A 24015-nucleotide genomic window follows, 5' to 3' on the forward strand; every position below is an offset into this window, starting at 1 on the left:
TATACACTTGAACAAATATTAGCTAGTCCAATTGACAATTTTTAATACCTTGTTATCATCAAAACTCTAAAGGTTTCTTATTAAACACATTTTGTTCCAACAATCTCCCCCTTTTTGATGATGACAAACAATAGTATTTAAAATTTGATCAATTGTTGTGAATCTAATTCACAAGTTGACTTTGGGGTTCTGAGGTTTGTAAGCTCAGAATCTGAGGTTTGTAAGCTCTGACTCCCCCTGAGTCTGATAGTCTTTAAGGGGAGGTTTGTAAGCTCCCCTTAAGTCCTATCCAGGTTAATTAAATTATTTTATTGCACAATAATATTTCAATAATGAAAAGAAGTAGATTATAGATAAGAAGAATGGTTCAATTAATTTTATTTGAAATTTGATACTCCTTCTTACGTTCAGAGCTTATACCTTTCAGGTAAGAATGATAGAAGTTTTTCAAAATAATTTTCAAATATCATTAATGGGGCTCGGAGCCTTTAAATACTATTACATATACTCCCCCTTTTGTCATTAGCAAAAAGAAATTAAATAAAAAGAAGAGATGAGAAAAACATAGAGTAAAGGTTCATAGCACTATAAGCACATAATCAGAACATATTAACCATCTTAAAAATATAAAATCAAAGTAAATCAGAGCATATCTTAAGAAAAGTATATAAACAAGAGATGATAATCAATATTAATCAGAAGCAAAAAGAGTTCAAAGCTAAGATAAAGTTCAGAAGCATAAAAGATAGCAGCAAAAACACTAAAGAAACTAAACAACATGGTGTGCATCTAAGGGTTGGGTTTTTGTTGTTGTTGAATCAATGCCATCATGCGAGCCATCTCCTCAGATTGCTTCTTCATGAGCTCATCTTGTTTCTTAACCGTTTCCTCAAGAGCTAACTGCCTCTGAAGGAGAGAATCTTCTCTAGGCTGTTGTTTTACTATTTTCTGCTTTAGCATCTTGTACACCTTTGCTTCTCTTGATACATACTCTAATTCTGGATAGAAGGGTTCATTTGCTAGCAACAGAATTGGACCTCTAGCTTGCTCAGCTAAATGCATATGCCGCAAATATCTTCTTACTGCAGCAGCTTGGATCCTCAGACATTTCTTGCTCACATCATCTATCAGTTCAGAAGCTTTGCTCTTCAAGGATATCCAACGGTCCTCATAGACAACAGACAATGTTGGAACTCTTCTTAGTTGCACTAGAGATTGCATTTCTGAGCTGATCTTGAGTAACTCAGATTCAATGTAGTCAGATTCCAGGATGTCTAAAGGTTGTTGTTCAAGAATCTGAATGTCAGATGAAGTTGATGGTTGATCAGAAACACTAAGAGTTTGAATCTGATTTGGAGGTGGGGTTGAGTTTGTTCAGAAACTGGAATGGTCAATTGTCGGGAAGGTTGAATGAAGGTTGTTTGCACAGGAACGGTTTGTTCAGATAAGATTTGGCTAGAGCTAGTTGAAGGGGCCATTTGTGGTTCAAGTGGTTGTTGTTGGGGGCTTTCTGAAATGACTTCTTCATTAGCAACTGCCTCATAAGCTATTTCAGAGGTTCTTTCTGAGTTTGTACTAACCTCACCAGGTACAACCATGTTGAGGGGTTGGATAATTTGAGGTTGGAGAGGGTGATTGAGGGGTAATCTTTCACAGATTTGGTTTCTTCTCACAGACATTTCACCTATTTTCTCATAAATGAGAGGAGCCATAGGTTCAAAATTAATTGTCTGAGAGGGCTTTTTGTAGATCTTGGTTGTTGTTGATTGGATTTTTGTAAGTTTTGGGTAATGTTGTCCTATAAGTATATCATCAGAATCAGTAGATGATGATGATGATAAGGATAAGGATAGGGAGGATGAATCTGATGCTACATTGAATACTGCTTCTGGCTCAGCAACAAAAACCTTCTGAACATCTTCAGAACTGCTTACAACTATCAACAAGTTCTCTGCTTCTAATGTCACTTGTTGTTGAAGGTCCTCAGTAGCTTGAATAGCTTATGCAGCAACAGCATCAACTTTTTTTCTGACAAAGCTAGATGCAGGAACCTCAATCTGCTTTGACAGCTCTAAGTCCTTCTGAAGAGCTACAGCAGCAGCATCTTCAGCCTTCTTCTTGTTCATCTCCCTTATAACCAGATCAGTTAAGGCTTCAACGCCTTCTTCTTCCTCAATCACATAGGGAGATTCCTTGATCTTCCTCATTGCAGGTTTCCTTTTCTTCTTAGGTATTTGAGGTTGATTAGGAGCAACCACATATGAAGAAGCAGCAGCTTTGCCACTCCTTGTCTTCCTATTTAGGATCACATCAGTGTCCAGGTTCTGAACTTCTTCCTCAATTAATGGTAAACCAAAACCACCAATCTTGAGTTTCTCAGGGGCTGCCTTCCCTTTCTTAGCCTTATTGGAAGGTTGCTCAGCTTCCAAATATTCTTCTTTGGTGGTTGCCTTTCTCTTAGACTTCCTACCTTTAGCAATTGGCAGGGCACCATAATACACCTCTTTAGGTACATCCTCTAGCCTGATGACCTTATTATATGTCTCATAATAATCCTTGATGAAGTTCATCCAAACATCAATAGGATCCTTCTTGCAGATGGGTGGAAAATCATTCATGAGATCAGATGTAGCTCTGGATTCACTCAAATTAGTCTTGAGTTTGGTGACAGTACTGATCAGCTTCATATGCTTGAGGGTATGAACATTGATGAACTTCCCAGTCTTAGTATCAAGATACTTATCTAAGACAGCTTCAACACTACTGATTAAGTCCAGAATCCCTCCTTGATGAAGGATTTCTGATATGAGCCTCCCATAAGGAACCCAGACTATCTTCTTCAGTTGACTCTCCTTCAGCTCCTTAACCATATACTTGAAGAAGTATTTAGCCACATTCATTTTATGATGCTCAATAAAGTGATGTAAAAAGACTTTCTGCCCCAATGAAGATTGATCACCACCACCACCTTTTGGGAGCAGGTTCTCATTTTGTATCTTCAGTAACAGCTTCTTCTCAATGCCTAAATCAGCATACACTCTTGGAATTTCGGAGTTGAATATGGACAGATGCTATTTGCCATTCAGCAATGAAAACTGGAATTCCCAGGACGCTTGATCTTGTCTCTATGCCAATGTATGGTTCCAAACCCATTTCTGCTCTCGTCTTCCCAGCCAGAGAGGGATCAATCAAAACCTTCTGCTTCTCTTCAGCTTTTGAAGCATCTTTATCATACACCGATGCTCTAACCCAGAAATGCTTAACCAATGCTTTGTATGTTGGTCCATTCAACATTTTGAAGTATGGCATGAGTCCTTGTGCTTCATAGTAGCCTTTGATGTCGCACCCGTGGAAAGCTAAAGATTCAAAATCCACAGGATTCTATATTTGAACCTTTAACTGCCATTCTTCTAATTCCATGGTTCTTCCTTTGATTTCGTAGGCAGGGGTCTCTTGTGAAGTAGATTCAGGAGCACCTTGATGTTGCATGCTGGAAGTTGATGCTGAAATTACTTGCTTAGAACTGGATGATGCCATTGATGATGAAGATGAAGTTTTAGGGTTCTAAGGTTTGAGAACTGGAATTGCGCTTACTTTGCAATGAGAAGGTTGAAAGAAGAAAGTGTTTGTTGTGAAGTGAGTAGTGTGTGAATTGACGAAGTGTTTTGAGTAAAAACGTTTGCAATTCAATGGGGACAAACAAACATAACATTAATGACATTTGGGGGGCGCGTGATTGTACTTTCAAAGCATAAACGCATCATTGCCCTTTTAAGTTATACATCAATACAGATAAGTCACGTCAGAAGTTCTCAGAGTAACTACCAAGTTAGTGGGCCAGAGCTACCAAAAAGTAACTTCCAGCGTTTTCACTAACTCTACTATTCAGAAGCACAAAATCCAGCTTCTGGACTTCAGATGCTGACGTCATCATCAGAAGCACATTTTTCTCAGAACCACAATAAAGAGCTTCTGATGGACCACAACTTCTGAACAGACTTCAGAACCTAAAATCCTATTCAGGAGCAAGCAAGCTTTTAATCAGACACAAAGTGCATGTTCAAATTTTTCTTTATAAAATCAAATCTTTCAACAGTTAAAGGCTTAGTAAATATATCAACCCATTGATTCTCAGTATCAATGAATTGTATATCTAAAATTCCTTTTTGAACATAATCTCTGATAAAATGGTGTTTGAGTTCAATATGCTTAGCTCTTGAATGCAAAATTGGATTTTTAGACAAACAAATAGCAGCAGTATTATCACAATAAATGAGAATATTGTTAGCAATAATCTGATAGTCTTCCAACTGATGTTTCATCCAAAGTAGTTGTGTACAACAACTTGCAGCTGAAATGTATTCTGCTTCTGTTGTAGACATATCAATAGTTGTTTGTCTTTTGCTAGTCCATGATATAAGATTATCACCCAGAAATTGACAATTACCACTGGTTGACTTTCTTTCAATCCTATAACCAGCATAGCCAGCATCACAGAATCCAATTAGCTTATAATCTAAGGATTTCTTATAAAGGAGTCCAAGATTAGTTGTTCCTTTCAGATACCTGAAGATTCTCTTGACAGCAGTCAAATGAGATTCTCTAGGATCTGATTGGAATCTTGCACACAAGCATACACTGAATAAAATATCTAGCCTAGAGGCAGTGAGGTATAACAGGGAACCAATCATTCCTCTGTACAACTTCTGATCTACTTTTGCTCCTTCATCTTCTTTGCTTAAGGTGCATGTGGGATGCATTGGAGTGTTCATCACTTTACAATCTTCAAGCTTGAACTTCTTCAGAAGCTCCTTTGTATACTTTGTTTGATGAACATAAACTCCATCTTTGCATTGATTAATTTGAATGCCAAGGAAGAACTTCAGCTCTCCCATCATGCTCATTTCAAATTCATCCTGCATTAACTTACAAAATTTCTTGCAAAGAGATACATTAGTAGAACCAAATATTATATCATCAACATATATTTGCACAACAAGAATATCTTTCTCAAGGGTCCTTCTGAATAGTGTTGTGTCAACATGACCTCTTTTAAAATCATTTTTGATTAAGAAATTACTTAGTCCATCATATAAAGCTCTTGGAGCTTGTTTCAAGCCATAAAGTGATTTCTTCAGTTTATAAACATGATCAGGATGCTTAAGATCCTCAAAACCAGGAGGTTGTTTGGCATACACTTCTTCTTCTAAGACACCATTAAGAAATGCGCTCTTGACATCCATTTGATATAATATTATGCCATGATTATCTGCATAGGAAAGAAGTAACCTGATTGCTTCCAATCTTGCAACTGGAGCAAATGTTTCAGTATAATCAATGCCTTCTTGTTGACTATACCCTTGTGCAACAAGTCTTGCTTTGTTTCTTGTTACTTCTCCTTGCTCATTCAACTTGTTTCTGAATACTCATTTTGTTCCAATAATGTTCTTATGTTGAGGTTTAGGTACCAGATCCCACACATCATTTCTTTGAAATTGATTCAACTCTTCTTGCATAGCTAAGATCCATCCATCATCTGAAAGTGCTTCATCAACTGTTGTAGGTTCAATCATTGATATCAGTCCAATCATTGAATCTTCTTGTTTGAAGTATGATCTTGTTCTCCTAGGACTATCTTTGTTTCCAATGATTAGATCCTCGGGATGTGAAGACTTGTGCTTGAATGTGTTTCTGGGAGGATCTGCTTGAGTTGAGCCATCTTGTGCTTCATCAGAAGCAGCTTCATCTTGAGCTTCTGATGTGGGTTTAGCTTCAGGACTATCTTCAGATTCAGCTATCTGATCAGGTTCTGGAGTATCTTCAGGAACCTGTATCTCTGGAAAACTTTCATCTTGCTTTGAAGTTTTATCTTCAAGCTCTTTGTCATCAAATTTAACGTGCATAGATTCTTCAACACAAAGTGTCTCTGAATTATACACTCTGTATGCCTTTGACCTTTCAAAGTAACCTAAGAAGATTCCTCTTTGGGCCTTGGCATCAAATTTCTTTAGGTAGAGCTTGTTATTCAGAATGTAACATGTACATCCAAATTGATGAAAGTAAGAGATATTGTATTCACTACTTCTAATCAAAAATGTTTGCTATTCTGGACATAACATGTTGTATTCATTGCTTCTAATCAAAAATGTTTTGCTAAATAGTTTTCATGGATCATGGTTCTGGCCATTTCTTGTAAAGTTCTATTCTTTATTTCTACAACCCCATTTTGTTGTGGAGTTCTAGGAGAAGAGAATTCATGGAAAATTTCATGTTTTTCACAAAAAGCTTCAATTGTCTTATTTTCAAATTCTCTACCATGATCACTTCTGATTTTCAAAATCTTTGATTCTTTTTCAGATTGAATTTATGTGCAGAAGTTATTGAATACATCATATGCATGATCTTTACTTCTCAGGAATTTCACCCAAGTCCATCTGCTATAATCATCAACAATGATTAATCCATATTTACTTCCATATAAGGATGCAGTACTGACTGATCCAAATAAATCAATATGGAGTAGTTCTAAGGGTCTGGAGGTTGAAACAATGTCTTTAGTTTTAAAAGATGATTTCACAATCTTTCCTTTCTGGCATGCACCACAGAGTGCATCTGAATGATAATATATATCAGGAAGGCCTTTGACAAGTTGTAACTTGCTAAGCTTAGAGATTAATCTCCAGTTAGCATGTCCCAACCTTCTGTGCTACATCCATTTCTTATCATTCATTGACAAAAGGCAAATGACCTTCTGGTCAACCAGTTCAGTAAAATTGATTTTATAGACATTTTCCACTCTCTTTCCCTTGAACACAATGGATTTATCTTCCTTGTTGATTACAGTACAGTTGGCTTCTTCAAATAACACATCATAACCATTGTCACAAAATTGGCAAATGCTCAAAAGGTTATGTTCAAGACCATCTACCAACCATACATTATTAATTGAGGTAGAGGAATTACCAATAGTTCCTGTACCAATGATCTTGCCAGACTGGTTTCCTCTAAACTTCACATTTCCTCCTTCTTTCATTGTTAGGTTGAGGAACATGGACTTCTCTCCTGTCATGTATCTTGAGCAACCGCTGTCTAGGTACCATGATTTTTTGCTTTGGCATTGCTTTTATACATATCTGCATTTTTCACAAATTTAGATTTAGGTACCCATTGTGCTATGGGTCATGGAAGGTTAGTACTTGAAGTTCTACTCTTCAGTTTTTGTTCCTTAGGATGTGATTTAGGTTGCTTCTGATTAACCATCACCTTAGGTTTAACACCTTTTGGTTTTGGTATTTCAGAAGTAGAGACTGTTTTGTTCTTCTGAATACCAGACTTCAGGATCTTAGATTCTGGTTTCAACAGACTCTGAGGGACAGATTCTGATCTCTTCAGAATCCTGATCTTTGAGGTCTTGGATTCAGAGTTAGTCACAACCTTATACTTAAGGTTCTTTAACTTTGATGCAATCTTAGCCTTAGAGCCAGAAGCTTTAGATTCTGACTGAACCACAGTTTCACCTTTTACACCTTCAGGTACAAAAACTGTTTTCAATCCTTCCTTGATGCATTCACAATAGGATTTAAGATTGGTTTCATTAGTTTTCACTTCTAAAAAACCAATTCCTCTGCCATTGTTCTTGTAAATGCTATAAATCATAGAAGCAACTCTGCTTCTGTCAATGCCAGACATGATAAAATCTTCAAGAGCAATATCATGGTTGCTTAAAGGTTTTCCATTACACTTTTCTTGTAGCTTCTGACACAATAACCTGAGCTTATCTTCATAAGTTTTACAAATGAAGTCAAAGCCTCTAAGTCCTTCTTCAGAAGCCTTCAGATCCAATAGAGTTGATTCTTGTTGTTTCATTAAATCAACATAATTTTCTTTTAAATCCTTCAACTCATTGGTTCTTATTTCAAAATGTGTAAGGAGTTCTTTAAGAGACTCAATCAATTCTTCTTTGGGAATTTTAGAATATACCTCATTTTCTTCTTCTGAGTCTGAATCTGATCCAGCTTCTGAAGTTGCTGTAGCTACTAACCCAACAACTATCTTTGTATCCTCGTCAGCTTCCTCTTTATCAGATCCAGATTCACTTTCCAAATCATCCCAGGTGGCCATTAAACTCTGTTTAATCTGCTTCTTGAATCTGCTTGGTTTGAAAGTTGACTTCTTTGACTTGTCCTTTGACTTCTCTTTCTGAAGATCAGGGCAATCAGCAATGAAATGTCCATGCTTCTTACAGTTGAAGCAACCCTTTTGATCTTCTCTCTTTAAGCTTCTGGTGTTAATCCTTCTGGTTAGAAACTTTCTATTCTTCTTGGCCAGATACTGTAGTCTGTTGGAGAGCATAGCCATCTCAGCAGCATCTTCTTCAGACTCTGAACTAGATGGTTCTTCTTCTTCAGATTCAACTACTTTGAGAGCTTCTGATGACTTGCCTTTGGATGGAAGAGCTATTGATTTACTCTTCTTAGTAGACTCATGTTCATTAAGACTTAACTCATGAAAGATCTTCAACATTTAAAGTGTTTAAATCTTTAGCTTCCTCAATGGCAGCCAACCTTAGGTCTCCATCTAGCAGGCAAACTTCTGAGTATCTTGCTCAAATGATCAAAAGCAACATAACTCTTCTTCAGTATTTGAAGTCCAGAGACCAGGTTTTGAAACCTTGAGTACATCTCTTCAATAGTTTCATCATCCTTCATCTTGAACAACTCATACTGATGAACCAGCATAAGAACCTTTGCTTCTCTGACTTTCTTGCTGCCTTCATAATTAGCACAAAGAGAAGCAAACATTGCTTTAGCAGTTGAGTTGTCACTCATCTTCATATATTCTGCTTTAGGAATAGCAGTGACAAGTGCTCCTCTGATAATATGATACTTCTTGTAAATCTTCGTCTCAGTAGGAGTATGTTTCTTCCTATCAACAGCAGCTCCTTCTTCATCAAGAACCAAGTCACCAACACCTTCTTCAAGTATGTACCTGTTTACGTTGGATTTTCGTAAACAACCGCTGGTTTACACATGGTAACTTGCAAGATCAACCAGTAAATCTTAGGACATATTGTGTTTGTTCTTGTTGTTAGAAATTCTGTGTTTTGGTGTCAAAAATATAAGAAATACAATAAAAACAATCGAATTCAATCCACTTGAACTCAATCGAACTTAACAAAGTAAAGTGCAAGAACACTTAAAGAAAAAAGGGTAAATTGCATTGATTAAATAAGAGTTGGTACACAGATTCATACATTGCAACTTGTGACTCGTTTCTCGCTTCCATACGGATACTTTGAGTGTAAGTTTGTATGATGGAATTGTGACCTGTTTTTCCTATGAAAAACTACTATTTATACTAAGTCTAGAAATAACTACACTTCTTTGAAATTCAAACTACAACTGCCACAAGTCGACAGTTTTACTTATTTGAAAACAAACTTAAAATACAAACTGACTTAAAGAATAACCGTTGATAACCACCTTTGAAAACTGCTTTATCGAAGTCTTCTACCATCTTCGAACCCATATTTGCTTTCAATACAACACTCTGTTCGAATCTTCTTTAAATCTAGGTCAACTATACTTTGACCACATTTATTACAGCTAGTAAAATATATTGGCTAACAAATTGCCCCCCAGAAACGCCATTTTCGATTTCACCGAAGAAGAAAAAGACGTTTTTGAAAAAAAATAACTAACATTCTCCATCGAAATGAATGATGTCAGTATTTAATTCAAAACTAATTCAAATTTCCTTTAAATACTGACCCCACAATCTTAGTTAGTGGGCCACGTTCTCTAACATTGGAAAAGACAACACTTTAATGGTAAAACTGTCAAAATAAGATCTTGACATGTGTCATGATCAAAGGTCCATATAAAAACAAACTCACCTTTACTCTTCTCACTTTTCACCATTTCATTTTCACTTTCACTGTTCCTCTTCTCCGCCAAAAATTTTCTCGAAGAAAACACTTTGAATTTTCTGCAACTTCTATCTTTAACCACGAAATCTTCACTATTCATCAAATTCTCACAAAAACACTTAAACAATGACGAACGCAGCAGGAACTTCTCATGTGAATCGCGAAGAACCCATTGATTTTACTAAAGAAATCGCCAGTGCTGCTCCTGCTTTTATGAACGAACCAGAGATCAATGAAGCTGAAAAAGCTATCTGGAAAACCCAGGTAATCATCCCTTGTACTGATACTCCACATGCATTCTTAGGCCCCATTTCTCTAGAACCTGAAACTCCAGAGATTAACTCTCTTTTCCCATGCATCGAAACTCAACCTCCTTTAATTTTCACAAAAGGTCCTTTTGACCTAAGTTTTGTAAAATCCAAAATTAGGACTGAACCAAAAACTTATCCAGAATACATTGCTTGGTTAGACAAAGTTCAAAAACAAAAGGGACAATTCTGGAAGGAGAAAGGGATTTTTGATCTCATCCAAATATCTCGATATGGTCCAAAATACCATAATGAATTGATATTTGCTGCTTTACATTTTTGGAACCCATCGAACAACAGCCTTCACTTGAAATGTGGAATGCTCACTCCTACCCTTTTAGATGTGGCTGGCCTTACTAGCTTAAAACCAACTGGATACACCTTTAATCCAGATGTTACCACCTCTCAATACTCAGTAAATTTCGATAGCCCTGCCTATGGTTTGTTTATAGCTAACAACCATGATACCGAATGTGCTGAAGTATCTGCAGATGAACATGTAGCTTTCTTGACCTACTGGTTATCTATGCATGTTTTTTGCTCAAGGTCAGTACAAGTCCCTAAGAAATTCATGTGTCTAGCTAGTCAATTACATGAAGGAACAGATATCTGTTTAAGCAAACTGATTCTAGGTTCTTTGTATGAAACCATTAACCATACAACTAATAATCTTAGAGATTATCCCCAAACTGGTGGGAATTAGTTGTATCAGGACCCATATGGTTGTTCCAACTATGGCTTTTAGCCATTTTTGGATCAAAACTTGCTTCGATCCTACCTTCCTCTTACACATCAGCATACTCAGACAAGACCACTGAAGGTATAGGCTTAGCTATGTTTCACCCCGATGGGAATAAGTCTTCACAACAACTTTTTGAGAATGCTTATGAAACCCTGCTTGATTGTCCCATTTTCACCCCTATGATGGCACCATTTACCACTAGGAAATATGGACCTAACTGGTTCAAAGAGGACTTTCCCACTACTTCGAAAGCAGCCAACAAAACAGAAATCAATGCTATATGGGAAGCTTATTTGACCCCTACCTATCTATCTAGCAGACTTACACCTGGTAGTCCTTATGGAGTATATGGTTATCAACCTAACCATGTAGCTAGACAGTTTGGTATGGTTCAATCGAAACCCAGCTCTTTGTTCAAAAGTATAAGTGAATGGAAAATTCCTCTGATCGAACCTGTGTGGAAATCCATAATTCAAGCCAGGAAAACAACTGTGTTCGAGCCTACATATTTCTCAACATCATTTGCATGCTCTGAAGCATTCTTTCGATGGTGGCGAAATTATTACACACGCCAATCCAATCGAGGGAATCCTGATGAATTGCTGCCTCATCTGACCAGTACTTTTCACACTTTGCAGAACAAAGACAAGAAGACTAGAGGTACGCACATTAAAGAAATTCAGCAATTTCAAAGATATTATCAAACAACATATGACCCTTTACATCCAAAGAGGACAGTATATTATGCTGCTCAAACTCTGAGAGATAAAGTTCGAGAAAAAATTCCAGAAACAATTTTTCCCCCTGGAACACCCAATAAATATCTTTATGTTTTAGAAAAGAAAATGAAACTAGCAAAACTTCCATCTTGTAATCTTGCTTTGGCCTTTAGGCCACCATACCCAAAATGGTTACTTTATAATTTCAAATTCCCACAAAATAATTTAGTAACCTATGCTAAATGCCATTTATACCAATATAATGGTGAACTTGGCTATGAATTATCCCAAGTTCGAATCGAAACTCCCAGTATCATGGGTATGATTTTTCTTTTACTAAAATATATTAATACTATTTTTAGAAGAAATAGTACTTATCTGTATAATCACATATTTCAGCTTTGCCTTTAACTCCAGGAGAAGCAAAGCTCGATGATGCCAGCACCCAGAACACTTCGAAAAGCAAGTCTGACAAGAAGAAAAAGAAAGCTTCCCAAACTAAAGAAGTTGAATCGAAGAAATCTGAGACTGCATCAAAGGAACCTTCTAAATCAAAGGAACCCAAAGTGAAAACAACTTCATCAAAAAGATCTTCTAGATCAAAGAACAAGAAAGAACAAGCAACTGTCGATCTCTCTGATGATGATAGCGAGGTGGAGATAACTAAAGAACAGATTGAAGCTTCCAAAGTAACACTTCCCAAAGTCCATACTGAAGGAAGAAGGAAAAGAAAACAAGAACAAATTTCACTTGTCCAAGAAAAGGAAGTCGAAGTGGAAGCTTCTGAAGGTTCTCCCCCCATCTCACCATCTAAACCATTCAAACGTCTTCGAAAGACTTCTCATTCTAGTGCTCATTCACATGTTGGTGATAATGGTTCGAAGGTATTTTATCAAAACCATATTTTATACGCAATGTTTTTAAGTATCTTGTTTTAAGCATTGATCTTATTCTTTTTAGGGTATCGAACAAGAACAAACTAATCCATCACAACATGGGCAAGTTCTTCCTTCTTCGAAGACCACTTCACCAATTGCTGAAGACAAAGAAGATGAGCATGATGATGCTAGCAGTCCAGAAGGTCTTAAAGTGGATCCTCCTCAACAACAACAAACAGAAACACCCACTGATGACTTGGTAAATGATGAATCACTCAACAATGATCAATCTTATTCTGCACCCACCCTTGGAGATAATGTATCAAACTTTGCTACTGAAGATACAAACATAACTACTCGACAAAATGCTCCTGGTGATGCAGAAATGATTGCTCAACAAGATACCCCTATGATCGATCTAGAAGAAATCGATCGATTGGCCAAAGATGATCCTTTCAATGCCTTTGCCTTGATAGCTAAGAGTAATACTCTTTTCTCAACTAGCACTGGCCAAACTTCTGATTCATCCAAGGGAAATCCCTCTGAGACTTCAAAGAACAACCTGCTAGCAGAATTTCAAAAGAAGATCATCGAAGCCAACTTGCTAGAGTTGATTGAAAAAGATGCTGGAGCTCTTGCTGAAATCAGGAGTTTATTTGAAAAACTTGGTGCTCTCCCAACTGGTTGGAAATTTCGAAACCTGTTTAATTATCTTGAACCAATGTTGGAGAGTGCTAATCAAAACTTCCAAAAGAGGAAAACTGATCAAGCTCAAATGGCAGAGAAGAAAGCGCATCATGATCAAATTGTGATCGAACTGTCATCCTTCCAAGAGAAATTTAAAACTCTTCAGCAAGAAAGAAACAATGCGAAGCAGCAAGTGGTTGACATCGATGCCAAAATTAAAGAACTGGAAGCTCAAAAAGCTGAAATTTTGGCTAAGGATGAAGCCAGAAATCGAGAAGCCAATGAAGCTATTAACAAATTCAAGCTCTCCAAGGAACTAGAGTCTACCATTGCTCAACTTGCAAGTGACAACCATGCTCTCGATACTCAACTGGCTGAATACAAGAGCCAAAACGAGAAACTCATCTCATCATTTGAGATTTAGTTCTGTTTCCATTTTATTCTCTAAGACTTTTATTTTATTTCAGCCTTATCGAATATCTTGGTCTGTAATGTCTTTATAACAATCTGTGAAGCATTTTCTATTTCGAACGACAATTTCTTTTCAATCATCGAAATTCCTTTCTTATTTTCTTATATCGAATTTAAATTTTATTTAAATCCAAATAAGATTGGAACAATTTCCAAGACATTTTAATGATGAGGAAACAAAAAAGTAACTTTTTTGTTTAACCCAACAAGTTAAACTTGCCTAGGAAGTTGAAAAGAAATAAAACAAATAAATGACCTTTTAACACAAATTAATCCCTTTTTTTTTTTAAAAAAAAAAAAAAAAACCTTTAAAACTTCCCTCAGGTTACGAAGTTAAGTAACCATTGGCCATCGGAATAACTGTTCCCACGTGTCATCATCTTCAAAGCAAGAAGAACCGTTTGATTGAGCCACTTCTTTCAACTTCCCTCCACTATAAATATGATTTTCCTTTTTATAAAAATCACTCTTTTCTTTGTTTCGTCTTCGTCTGAAAAATCCTTCTTACTCAAAGCTTTTTCTTTCTTAAATCATCATGACCACCATTGATAATCTGAGTGATGATCTTTTAGTCAAGATTGCTGCAAAGATTGCTGCTCAAAGCAGGAAAGATCATTTCGCTTTTCGCCATACCAATAGCAGGCATTGGCGCGTCAGTGAGGATTCTGAAGTTTCTAGGGCTTTTGGAAATGATGTCCTCTACTTCCTCTACGACCCCAATGAATGGTACAACAATGCTATGGTGGCTCATTCTAAGTTTGCTTTTAAACTTAGACTCTGGAATCATGGCAACGCCATGTTCTGTATTCTTCGAAGCACTCAACACATGTTGGATGCTAATCCAAACATTGAAGAAATAAAACGCCTCCTTACTACTGCTATCAACGCCACTGGCTCTCTGAGTGCAAGGTACTACCTTCTTCTCATCAATGCGCTCTCCATGCCTATGCCAGAAAACATCCTCGAAAACTTCGAAGATCTTGCATGGACACATCGATTGGCAGAATTTCGAAGCGACATTTTGGGAGGAACTTCAACTTATCGATTTCGCTGTCCTTGGTGGAATAGGTCCATGCCTATTTGGCTTACTAGGCGTCGTTTTTGCAACAACTACCACAACTGTGCAGGAGATGGGAGAATTGGAGGTTGGTATTCACTTCTACCTGGGCCAGATCATGAATACTACTTGGTCAATGCTTGCTTCAAGTGTCGTCTCGATACAGAAATTCGCTGGTTTCTCGATCGTTTTGGGATTGTAACTGAATGGTGAAAACCATCTTTAAATGCTTTTAGTCTTTAAGTACTTTGTGTTTTCTTTTGTAATGGTTTTTCCATTTTAAGCATTTCGATGTAACCAGCCCATCAGTTGGCATTTTTAAATTAATGCCAAGTTTTTATTTCGAATCAAATTACTCTTGTGTAATTTTAATTTCTTGTAACATCGGTTTATATTTTTTCAAATATTTACCGTTTATGCGTATAATTCTCTGATCTTCTTGTAATTCTTCGATCTCATACGCATTATTCGAAAAAACTCTTAGAATTTTCCATGGTCCTTCCCAACTAGGAGACCATTTTCCTAAACATCGATCCTTTTTATCCATCGGCAAGATAACTTTCCAAACTAAGTCCCCTTGCAGGAATAATTTCGATTTAACTCTTTTGTTATAGGCTTTTGCTATTCTTTCTTTTTGCTTTGTAAGCACTTCTAAAGCCATTAATCTTTCTTCATCAATATCTACTAATTCATCCAACATCATATCCAAATATTGATTTGTTGGAATTTCGATTTGTCTTTGAATTCGAGTAGATTGAAGTAAGATTTCTGTTGGCAATACAGCATCATGGCCAAATGTTAATCGAAAAGGAGTAGTATTTATAGATTCTTTAGGAGAAGTTCGAACTGCCCATAAAGCTTCATAAAGAAACTCATGCCATTCTTTGGGTTTTTTCTTTTGGCTAGCTTTTCTTTTGATTATAGTACCAAATATTGATTTGTTGGAATTTCGATTTGTCTTTGAATTCGAGTAGATTGAAGTAAGATTTCTGTTGGCAATACAGCATCATGGCCAAATGTTAATCGAAAAGGAGTAGTATTTATAGATTCTTTAGGAGAAGTTCGAACTGCCCATAAAGCTTCATAAAGAAACTCATGCCATTCTTTGGGTTTTTTCTTTTGGCTAGCTTTTCTTTTGATTATAGTAATCAAATTCTTATTTGCTGCTTCTACCTGACCATTTGCCTGAGCATAATATGGTGTTGAAGTCAACAACTTATATCCTATTTCTTCAGCAAACTTTACCATCTTTCGACCAGTAAATACAGATCCTTGATCCGTAGTAATAGTTTCTGGTATGCCAAATCTATAAATAATAAATTTTTGAATGAAGTTTATAACTTCATCTTGAGTAACATCTTTTAGTGGAACAGCTTCTATCCATTTAGTGAAATAATCTATTCCAACCAAAATATATTTGTAGCCTTTGGATGACTTAGGTTTGATTTCCCCAATTACATCTAAAGCCCATCCTCTGAATGGCCAAGGTTTCACTATTGAATGTAATTCACTAGCTGGTACTTTTTGAATTCCAGCATGTTCTTGACATTCTTTACAACCTTTAGCAAAATTTATGCAATCTTTTAACATGGTTGGCCAATAAACACCTTGTCGAAACAAAAGCCATTTTATTTTATGGCCTGCTTGATGTGTACCACAAGCACCACTATGAGTATTCGATACAGCCAAATATGCTTCTGCTTCACTAAGGCATTTAAGTAAAACTCCTTCTGGAGTCTTTTTAAATAATTCATTGCCTATTATCACATAACTCAAGGCTCTATACTTGACTTTCCTACAAGTTGTGCCATCTGGATCTTCCAAAAAATTGACTATGGGTTTTCGCCAATCATTATCATCCAAATTGTTAATGACCAAAATTTCAGAAATTTTTTTCACTCTGAAGGTATCCTTGAGATGCTTCCATGCCCCCAAGTTTTGGTCTTAACAATTTGTTAGGCACAATGTCTATCGAATTACGCTTTGTTTTAATTTCAATAACCTCTTGCTCTTGTTCCTTCGAAAGTTTGTACCCAGAAGCCAATTGAGCTAAATCATTAGCTTCTTGATTTTCTGCTCTAGGAACATGTTGAACTTCAATTTGAGCAAAATGTTTAAGTAATGCATTAACTATAGTGTAATACATTATCAAAGTTTCTTTGAGGCATTTATATTCTTTTGTTATTTGCTTTATTACTAATTCAGAATCACCTCTAATAATTAAACATTTCGCCCCCAGTTCGAGCAAAATCTCTAAACCATTTATTAAGGCTTCATATTCTGCCTCATTATTCGAACAATATTGGCTAATTCGAAATTTATATTTGGTTACCTCATTTGTTGGTGAAACAATAACTATACCTATTCCAGAACCATTTTTATGACTAGACCCGTCGAAATATAATGTCCATGGAAATGTTTCGATGCCCCCAGTCACAGGTTCTTCAATGGAATGATCAGCAATAAAGTCAGCCACTATTTGGCCTTTCACAGTTTTCAAAGATTGATAAGTTAAAGAATATTCTGTGAGTGCCAAAGCCCATTTACCAACTCTACTATGCAGAATAGGTTTAGATAACATGTGCTTAATAATATCGAAATGGGAATAAACATAAACATCAAAAGGCTTTATATAATGCTTAAGTTTCATACATGAAAAATATAAACAAAGACATAATTTCTCACTAGGATGATATCTTGTTTCAACATCACTTAAAACTCTACTAAGATAATAAATGGCTCTTTCTACACCATTTTCATCCTCTTGTGCTAACATACTCCCTATAGTTCTTTCAGATGATGCTATGTATAACTTCATCTTTTTGTCTTTCAACAAAGGTGAAAGAATAGGAGGATTAGATAAATATGACTTTATGTCTTCAAATGCCTTTTGGTGTTCAGGCTCCCATCTAAAAATTTCCTCTTTCTTTAATCGAAGTAATGACGAGAATGCTTGCGCTCTGCCACTTAGATTAGATATAAATCTTCTGAGGAAATTTATTTTGCCTAATAAAGACTGCAACTCTTTTTTGGTAGAGGGTGCTTTAGCCTCCATTATAGCTTTAGTCTTATTTTGATTGATTTCGATGCCCTTTTTAGGGACAACAAATCCTAAAAAATCACCTGCACAAACACCAAACGCACATTTTAATGGATTCATTTTTAATCCATATTGTCTCATCCTTTCGAATGATAAACGTAAATGTTCTAAGTGTTTGTTTTCAGAAGATGATTTCACAACAATACCATCAATGTAAATTTGCATAAAATCTTCAATAAAATCATGAAACATTGAATTCATTGCTCTTTGATATATAGCACCAGCATTTTTAAGACCAAATGGCATTACTATCCACTCATAACATCCTAATGCCCCTGGGCATCGAAATGCTGTTTTAGAAACATCTTCTTCAGCAATAAATATTTGATTATAACCTGAATAACCATCAAGCATACTCAAATATTCGAAACCTGCTGCAGAATCTACCAACATTTCTGCTACTGGCATAGGATATTCATCTTTAGGAGTGGCGAGATTTAAATCTCTAAAATCAATACAAACTCTTATACTTCCATTTTTCTTTTTAACAGGAACTACATTAGCTAACCAATCAACATACCTTGCAGGTCTGATGAAGCCACATTTGAGGAGTCTTTCGATCTCTTCTTTTATTTTTGGTAGAATCTCTGGTGCAAACCTTCTTGGAATTTGCTTCACTGGTTTCTTGTCTGTCCTGATTGGCAATTGCAATTCTACTACCTTTCTACTCAAACCAGGCATTTCATGATAATCCCAAGCAAAGCAATCCTTGTAATTTTTCAACAGCGCCACAATTCGATCTCTGAAGCTCTTAGGAATCTTTGAACTTATGTATGTTGGTCTTTTTACAGAACCATCTCCTATATCCACTTCTTCAAGAGGATCTTGGGCCTTCATTTTTATTGTAGATCCCATTGGATCTTCTTCAAAACCCAAAGGTTCATCATCATAAATACAGTCTAATTTTTTATCATCAATGAGGTCATCAGAATTATTTTCTACTGAAGCATCGAAGACCTCTTCTTCTTTGGCTGTTTCAGCCAAATCGAAGTTTTTCTCGGCTACATAAGCCGTAATCTTTTCCCATATGCTGGGCTCAACCATCGATCAATTATTGATATCCCACCCAGTTGGTGAGATTCCATTTGCTGAATATTCTTGGTCATCAGTAACCCTCTTGTACGAAGTACTTCTTGTCTTCAGCAAATCTTTTTCCTTTACAGGTATCTTCTCATGGCAATCTTCATTGTTCACCACTACGAAGTCATCATCGAATGCAGTTTTCCAACGAAAACCCCATTCTGGTGCAAGTTTTACAAAGAATTTTTCTTCTTTAGTCATAGAACTTGATGCATCATTTTCCATGAATGGTGCAATATATTGAAGCTGTTTGTCAAAGTTCTTTTTGTTGATATCTTGATTATCAACTTCAGCTTTGAAATAATAACTCTGATCAGCCTCAATATTCTCTACCAAACCATCTTTCCTCCAAATCACAATCCTTTGATGCATTGTAGAAGGAACTGCACCTACAGCATGGATCCATTCCCTTCCTAATAATGCATTGAAATTGGCTTTAGAAGGAACTACCAAAAACACAGTTGCTCTGGTTATGCTTCCTACTACCAATTCTAGTTCGATAGCACCAAGAGATTGTCCAGTAGAGCCCTCATAATTAGTGAGCACTACATTATGTGGTTTCAAATCACATTCAGAAATACCAAGTTTCCTTAGAAAAGATTGTGGTAGGAGATTAACAGTAGCACCACCATCTACTAACACTTTGTTAATTCCAACACCATTTAACTTAGCTTGAATAAACAAAGGCTTTAAATGAAGCTTCATGCTATCATCAGGTTTCTCGAACACTGCATGTTGATCTTCGATGCAGCCATTATTCATAACATAATAACACAGAGGCCTATGACGAGCCATTTCCTCAGTGAAATCACATTCATCATCGTGATTGGTTTTCGAAGATACATCATACGCATATTCAATTGGTAGTACAGAAACCACACATATAATGTCAAGACTTGGTTCAGAATCTGAAAAAGTAGAAGTTAGAATATCATCATCCCCTTTGGGGATGTTTAAAGCAGAAGATAATGGCGGGAAAATTCTTTCAGTAGCTGGTTTTTTAACCATTTCGAAAACTATTGGTTGTTTTCCCTTACTTTTGTCATCATTAGTGACATCTTTCAAAACTCCTTCCTTTTTCTGGCGTTGAAAACGGCGCCATTGAGTTCTAGTCATAGGATTCTTACCTTTATAGTTATTTTTGTAAGCATACTTGTTAGGATTAGAACTCTCCGGTTGGTCCGGAACTTTGACAGCTCTTTTTACCCATTTTGTTGGTGGTGCTGGAGGCGCAGAATGACCAGTTTTCTTGCCCCCAGAGAAAACCCAAGTATCAATAGGAGACTTCGATGAAGGAACGAACGTCTTCTTATGATTCTTCACTTGATACTTCTCTGAAGTTTTCATCTTGTAAGGAACACCTCTTTTGTTAAAGCCAAATTTAGAACGGTTCTCGAACCACCCTCCTTTACGTTTTGTTTGAGGTTGATATCCTTCAACTGCTTTTGCAGCTTCTTTATCGAACACTGCACTGCATCGAGGACAAAGCATAGCATTGGTGTTAGATATTTTACATCGGTTTAAAAAATCAACCAAATCTTCTTCAGCCTTTGGATATGCTTTCTCCATTTCCTTGGCCAATTGATCTTCAGTAACTACTGGCTCTTCAATTTGATGGTCCTCAGTAACCATTTCTGTATCAATATTATCTGAAATTTCCACCATATTGATAGAAATACCAGCAAACATGGATTCTGCCACATTGGCAGAAACATCAGCAAACATGGACTCTGCCTTTTTCATAGGATCTCCATCCACTTGCTGTTTTGATTTCTCTCCAAATTTCAGCCTCCCTTCGTCAAGAGCTTTTTGTACAGAATCCCTGAAACGAGTACATCGAGATAAGTTATGACCTAAAAAACCATGGAATTTACAAAATCCTCTTTTCTTCCTTTGTTCCAAAGGAGGCAACTTCATATTAGGTGGCACTAATATTATGCCATCATTAACTAAAAGATCAAAGATTTCATCACTTTTAGTAATATCAAAAGTATAAGTTTTAGAAGGATATTTGTCACTCTTGGGATCTTCAGGATTTTTTCCATTGGATGGCCTCAACATTTTACAAGCATATGGAGGTCCATCTTTTAATTCTGCTAGGTTTATATCATTGTCTTCAATGATATCTAAACCCCAATCAAATTCGGATTCACTATCTCCTGTTTCTATATAGGCAATTTTTTCCTTTTTAGGAAATTTGTTATGAGTTCTAGTTTTTTCAGCTTTAAGTCTTTCAACTTGTCGAACTCTTTCTGCCAATTGGGCCATGTCTCTTAGGTACTGGGTATCTAATTTCTTTCGAACAGAATAATCGAGGCCACCAGCAGCCATTTCGACCAATTCATATTCTGGAACAGAAGTAAAACATCTAGCCTTAAGGTGACGAAACCTATTGAGATAATCATCGATTGTCTCATGACTTTTACGTCGAACACTGGCCAATTCTTTCAGACTAATCTTAGATTGACCCATGTAAAATTGTTCATGAAAGGCTTTTTCTAATTGGTTCCAACTATAAATTGAGTGAGGAGGTAAAGTTGTAAACCAAGTAAAAGCATTTTTTGTCAAAGAACTTGGGAAATATTTCATTCTCAAATTTTCATTTTCTGCAATATTTCCTGCTTCCATGAGAAACCTAGCAATGTGTTCGACAGTAGATTCATTAGTTTCTCCAGCAAATTTGGTAAACTTCGGAATTTTCCAATTTCTAGGCAATTCAGCGTCTAAAACATACTCAGACAAAGGAGACACAAAATTTGGTCTATGTAAACCCATATTCAAACCATTTTGGGCTAACAAAGCCTCGACAATACCCGCTATATTATTCTGACCATCGAAATTGTTTCGACGGGCTTGTAAAACCACTTGATCGGCATCTTGGTTTCTGTTAACCAAAATGGGTTGTCTTTCAGGTTCTGCCTGAACTTGTGGTTGTACTACTTGTGGTTGGACAATATTTTCATGATTTCGAACCACTGGTTCATCAGCAATTATTTCAATTGCCCTCAAATTTTGATTTTGAGGCAATTGGGTATTTTGGATTGGTGGAGCGCCAAAGAAATTGGCAATTCTTTCCATTTGATCAGACAACCGTTGATAACTAGTATTGGTGTCTCGAATTAAAGGATTTATGACAGTACCAATTTGTTGGGTCATCATATTAACCATACCATGATTAGTTTCTTCCATAGTTTGCCTAATGGCAGCCATAGAAGCGTTGGTTAAATTTTGTTGGGAACTTCTATATGTTGTAGATATCCCAGGACCAAAAAGTTGTGGTAATGATACATTTAAATTCTCTGAAAACATATTACCACTAGTTTGTAAGCCTTGCATCAATGATGATGGCATACCATATGGCATTGATCTATGATCCCAAACTCCTTGAATAGAAGTATTATTTGGATAATCATGGGAAATTTGGGTAACCATCGAAGGTATGGCTTGAGAAATTACTGTGGCCATCGAAGGCATGGCCTGAGACGATGTTTGAGTGACTGTATTACTAATCGGAACAGCCTGTGATGTTCTAACATTCCCTGGGGATGAAACATCATCTTCAACCGTCACTTGATCCACATCTTCATTTGAAGATGTTGGATTTGTTTTCTTTTGGTTGTTAGCGCGTGTCATATTAAGAAGCAATTTCTTGTTTCTTAATTGCATACACAACAAAACAAACCAGAATTAAAAGAAACTCTAACAAAAACTATAAACAAAAAACACAAACGGTCCCACCGGGTGTGCCAATTTGTTTACGTTGGATTTTCGTAAACAACCGCTGGTTTACACATGGTAACTTGCAAGATCAACCAGTAAATCTTAGGACATATTGTGTTTGTTCTTGTTGTTAGAAATTCTGTGTTTTGGTGTCGAAAATATAAGAAATACAATAAAAACAATCGAATTCAATCCACTTGAACTCAATCGAACTTAACAAAGTAAAGTGCAAGAACACTTAAAGAAAAAAGGGTAAATTGCATTGATTAAATAAGAGTTGGTACACAGATTCATACATTGCAACTTGTGACTCGTTTCTCGCTTCCATACGGATACTTTGAGTGTAAGTTTGTATGATGGAATTGTGACCTGTTTTTCCTATGAAAAACTACTATTTATACTAAGTCTAGAAATAACTACACTTCTTTGAAATTCAAACTACAACTACCACAAGTCGACAGTTTTACTTATTTGAAAACAAACTTAAAATACAAACTGACTTAAAGAATAACCGTTGATAACCACCTTCGAAAACTGCTTTATCGAAGTCTTCTACCATCTTCGAACCCATATTTGCTTTCAATACAACACTCTGTTCGAATCTTCTTTAAATCTAGGTCAACTATACTTTGACCACATTTATTACAGCTAGTAAAATATATTGGCTAACAGTACCATAGTTCTTTATCTAAACTCATGACATAGCTTTAGAAGTCGGTTTTCCACCAAGAAAATTCTTCAGCGTCTCCATTGAACTTAGGAATATATCCTACGCTGGATTTCTTGTTGTCACCATAATCATATGCAACAGTAGTATGATCAAGTCCAGATCCAAAGACAGAAGTACCACTAGACATGTTTTTCTCAGATCTTTTTCTGTTACACTGTTAAGTGTTAAGACAACAGGCCAAGGCTCTAGATACCAATTGAAGGTGAGAAAAACACAAGAAGGGGGGTTGAATTGTGTTTGATTTTTCTTCGTTTCTCCTAAACTGAAGCACACTGGTCAGAAGCTAAGTGAGACAACTTCTGATGTGATATTCAGAGTCTAAATGCAGCAGATAAAAATAGAGAGAGAGAGAGAGAGAGAGAGAGAGAGAGAGAGAGAGAGAAGAAAGACACAAAGCAATTATATTGTTTCCTTCCACAATCCGGAAGTAATCCAGTCCCCCTTGCACTTCCAAGGAGAGTTCACTAGAATGTAATATCTAATTACAATTGCTCAAGCACACATCAAGAGACTTCCTTTGCTCAAGCACACTTTGCAAGAGTCTTCATATGCTCAAGAACATAATCAAGAGACTTCTATGCTCAAGCACAACTGC

The 24015-nt window shown here is 36.4% G+C and overlaps 1 protein-coding gene and 1 pseudogene across 1 annotated transcript; one reads left to right on the forward strand and one right to left on the reverse strand.

The window, feature by feature from the left end:
* Positions 1–789: 789 nt before the first annotated feature.
* On the reverse strand, positions 790–3537 carry LOC146905656 (uncharacterized; annotated as a pseudogene).
* A 6065-nt stretch (positions 3538–9602) lies between these two features.
* On the forward strand, positions 9603–15635 carry LOC146905657 (uncharacterized). The gene is made up of 2 exons (XM_085725443.1): positions 9603–10782; positions 14643–15635. The coding sequence occupies exons 1-2, from the start codon at positions 10055–10057 to the stop codon at positions 15001–15003; spliced, it is 1089 nt and encodes a 362-aa protein (XP_085581569.1). The 5' UTR covers positions 9603–10054; the 3' UTR covers positions 15004–15635.
* The last annotated feature ends 8380 nt before the right edge of the window (positions 15636–24015 follow it).

The sequence above is a fragment of the Medicago sativa genome, chromosome 7 (genome assembly GCF_051527215.1).
Source record: "Medicago sativa cultivar Bolivia chromosome 7, Bolivia_mono, whole genome shotgun sequence".
Taxonomy (NCBI): domain Eukaryota; kingdom Viridiplantae; phylum Streptophyta; class Magnoliopsida; order Fabales; family Fabaceae; genus Medicago; species Medicago sativa.

Coding starts and splice junctions, on each gene's coding strand:
- LOC146905657 (XM_085725443.1), top strand. CDS start 10,055: ATGACGAACGCAGCAGGAACTTCTCATGTGAATCGCGAAGAACCCATT. Junction 10,783..14,642: donor ATGCATGTTTTTTGCTCAAG/GTCAGTACAAGT, acceptor TCTGAGTGCAAG/GTACTACCTTCTTCTCATCA.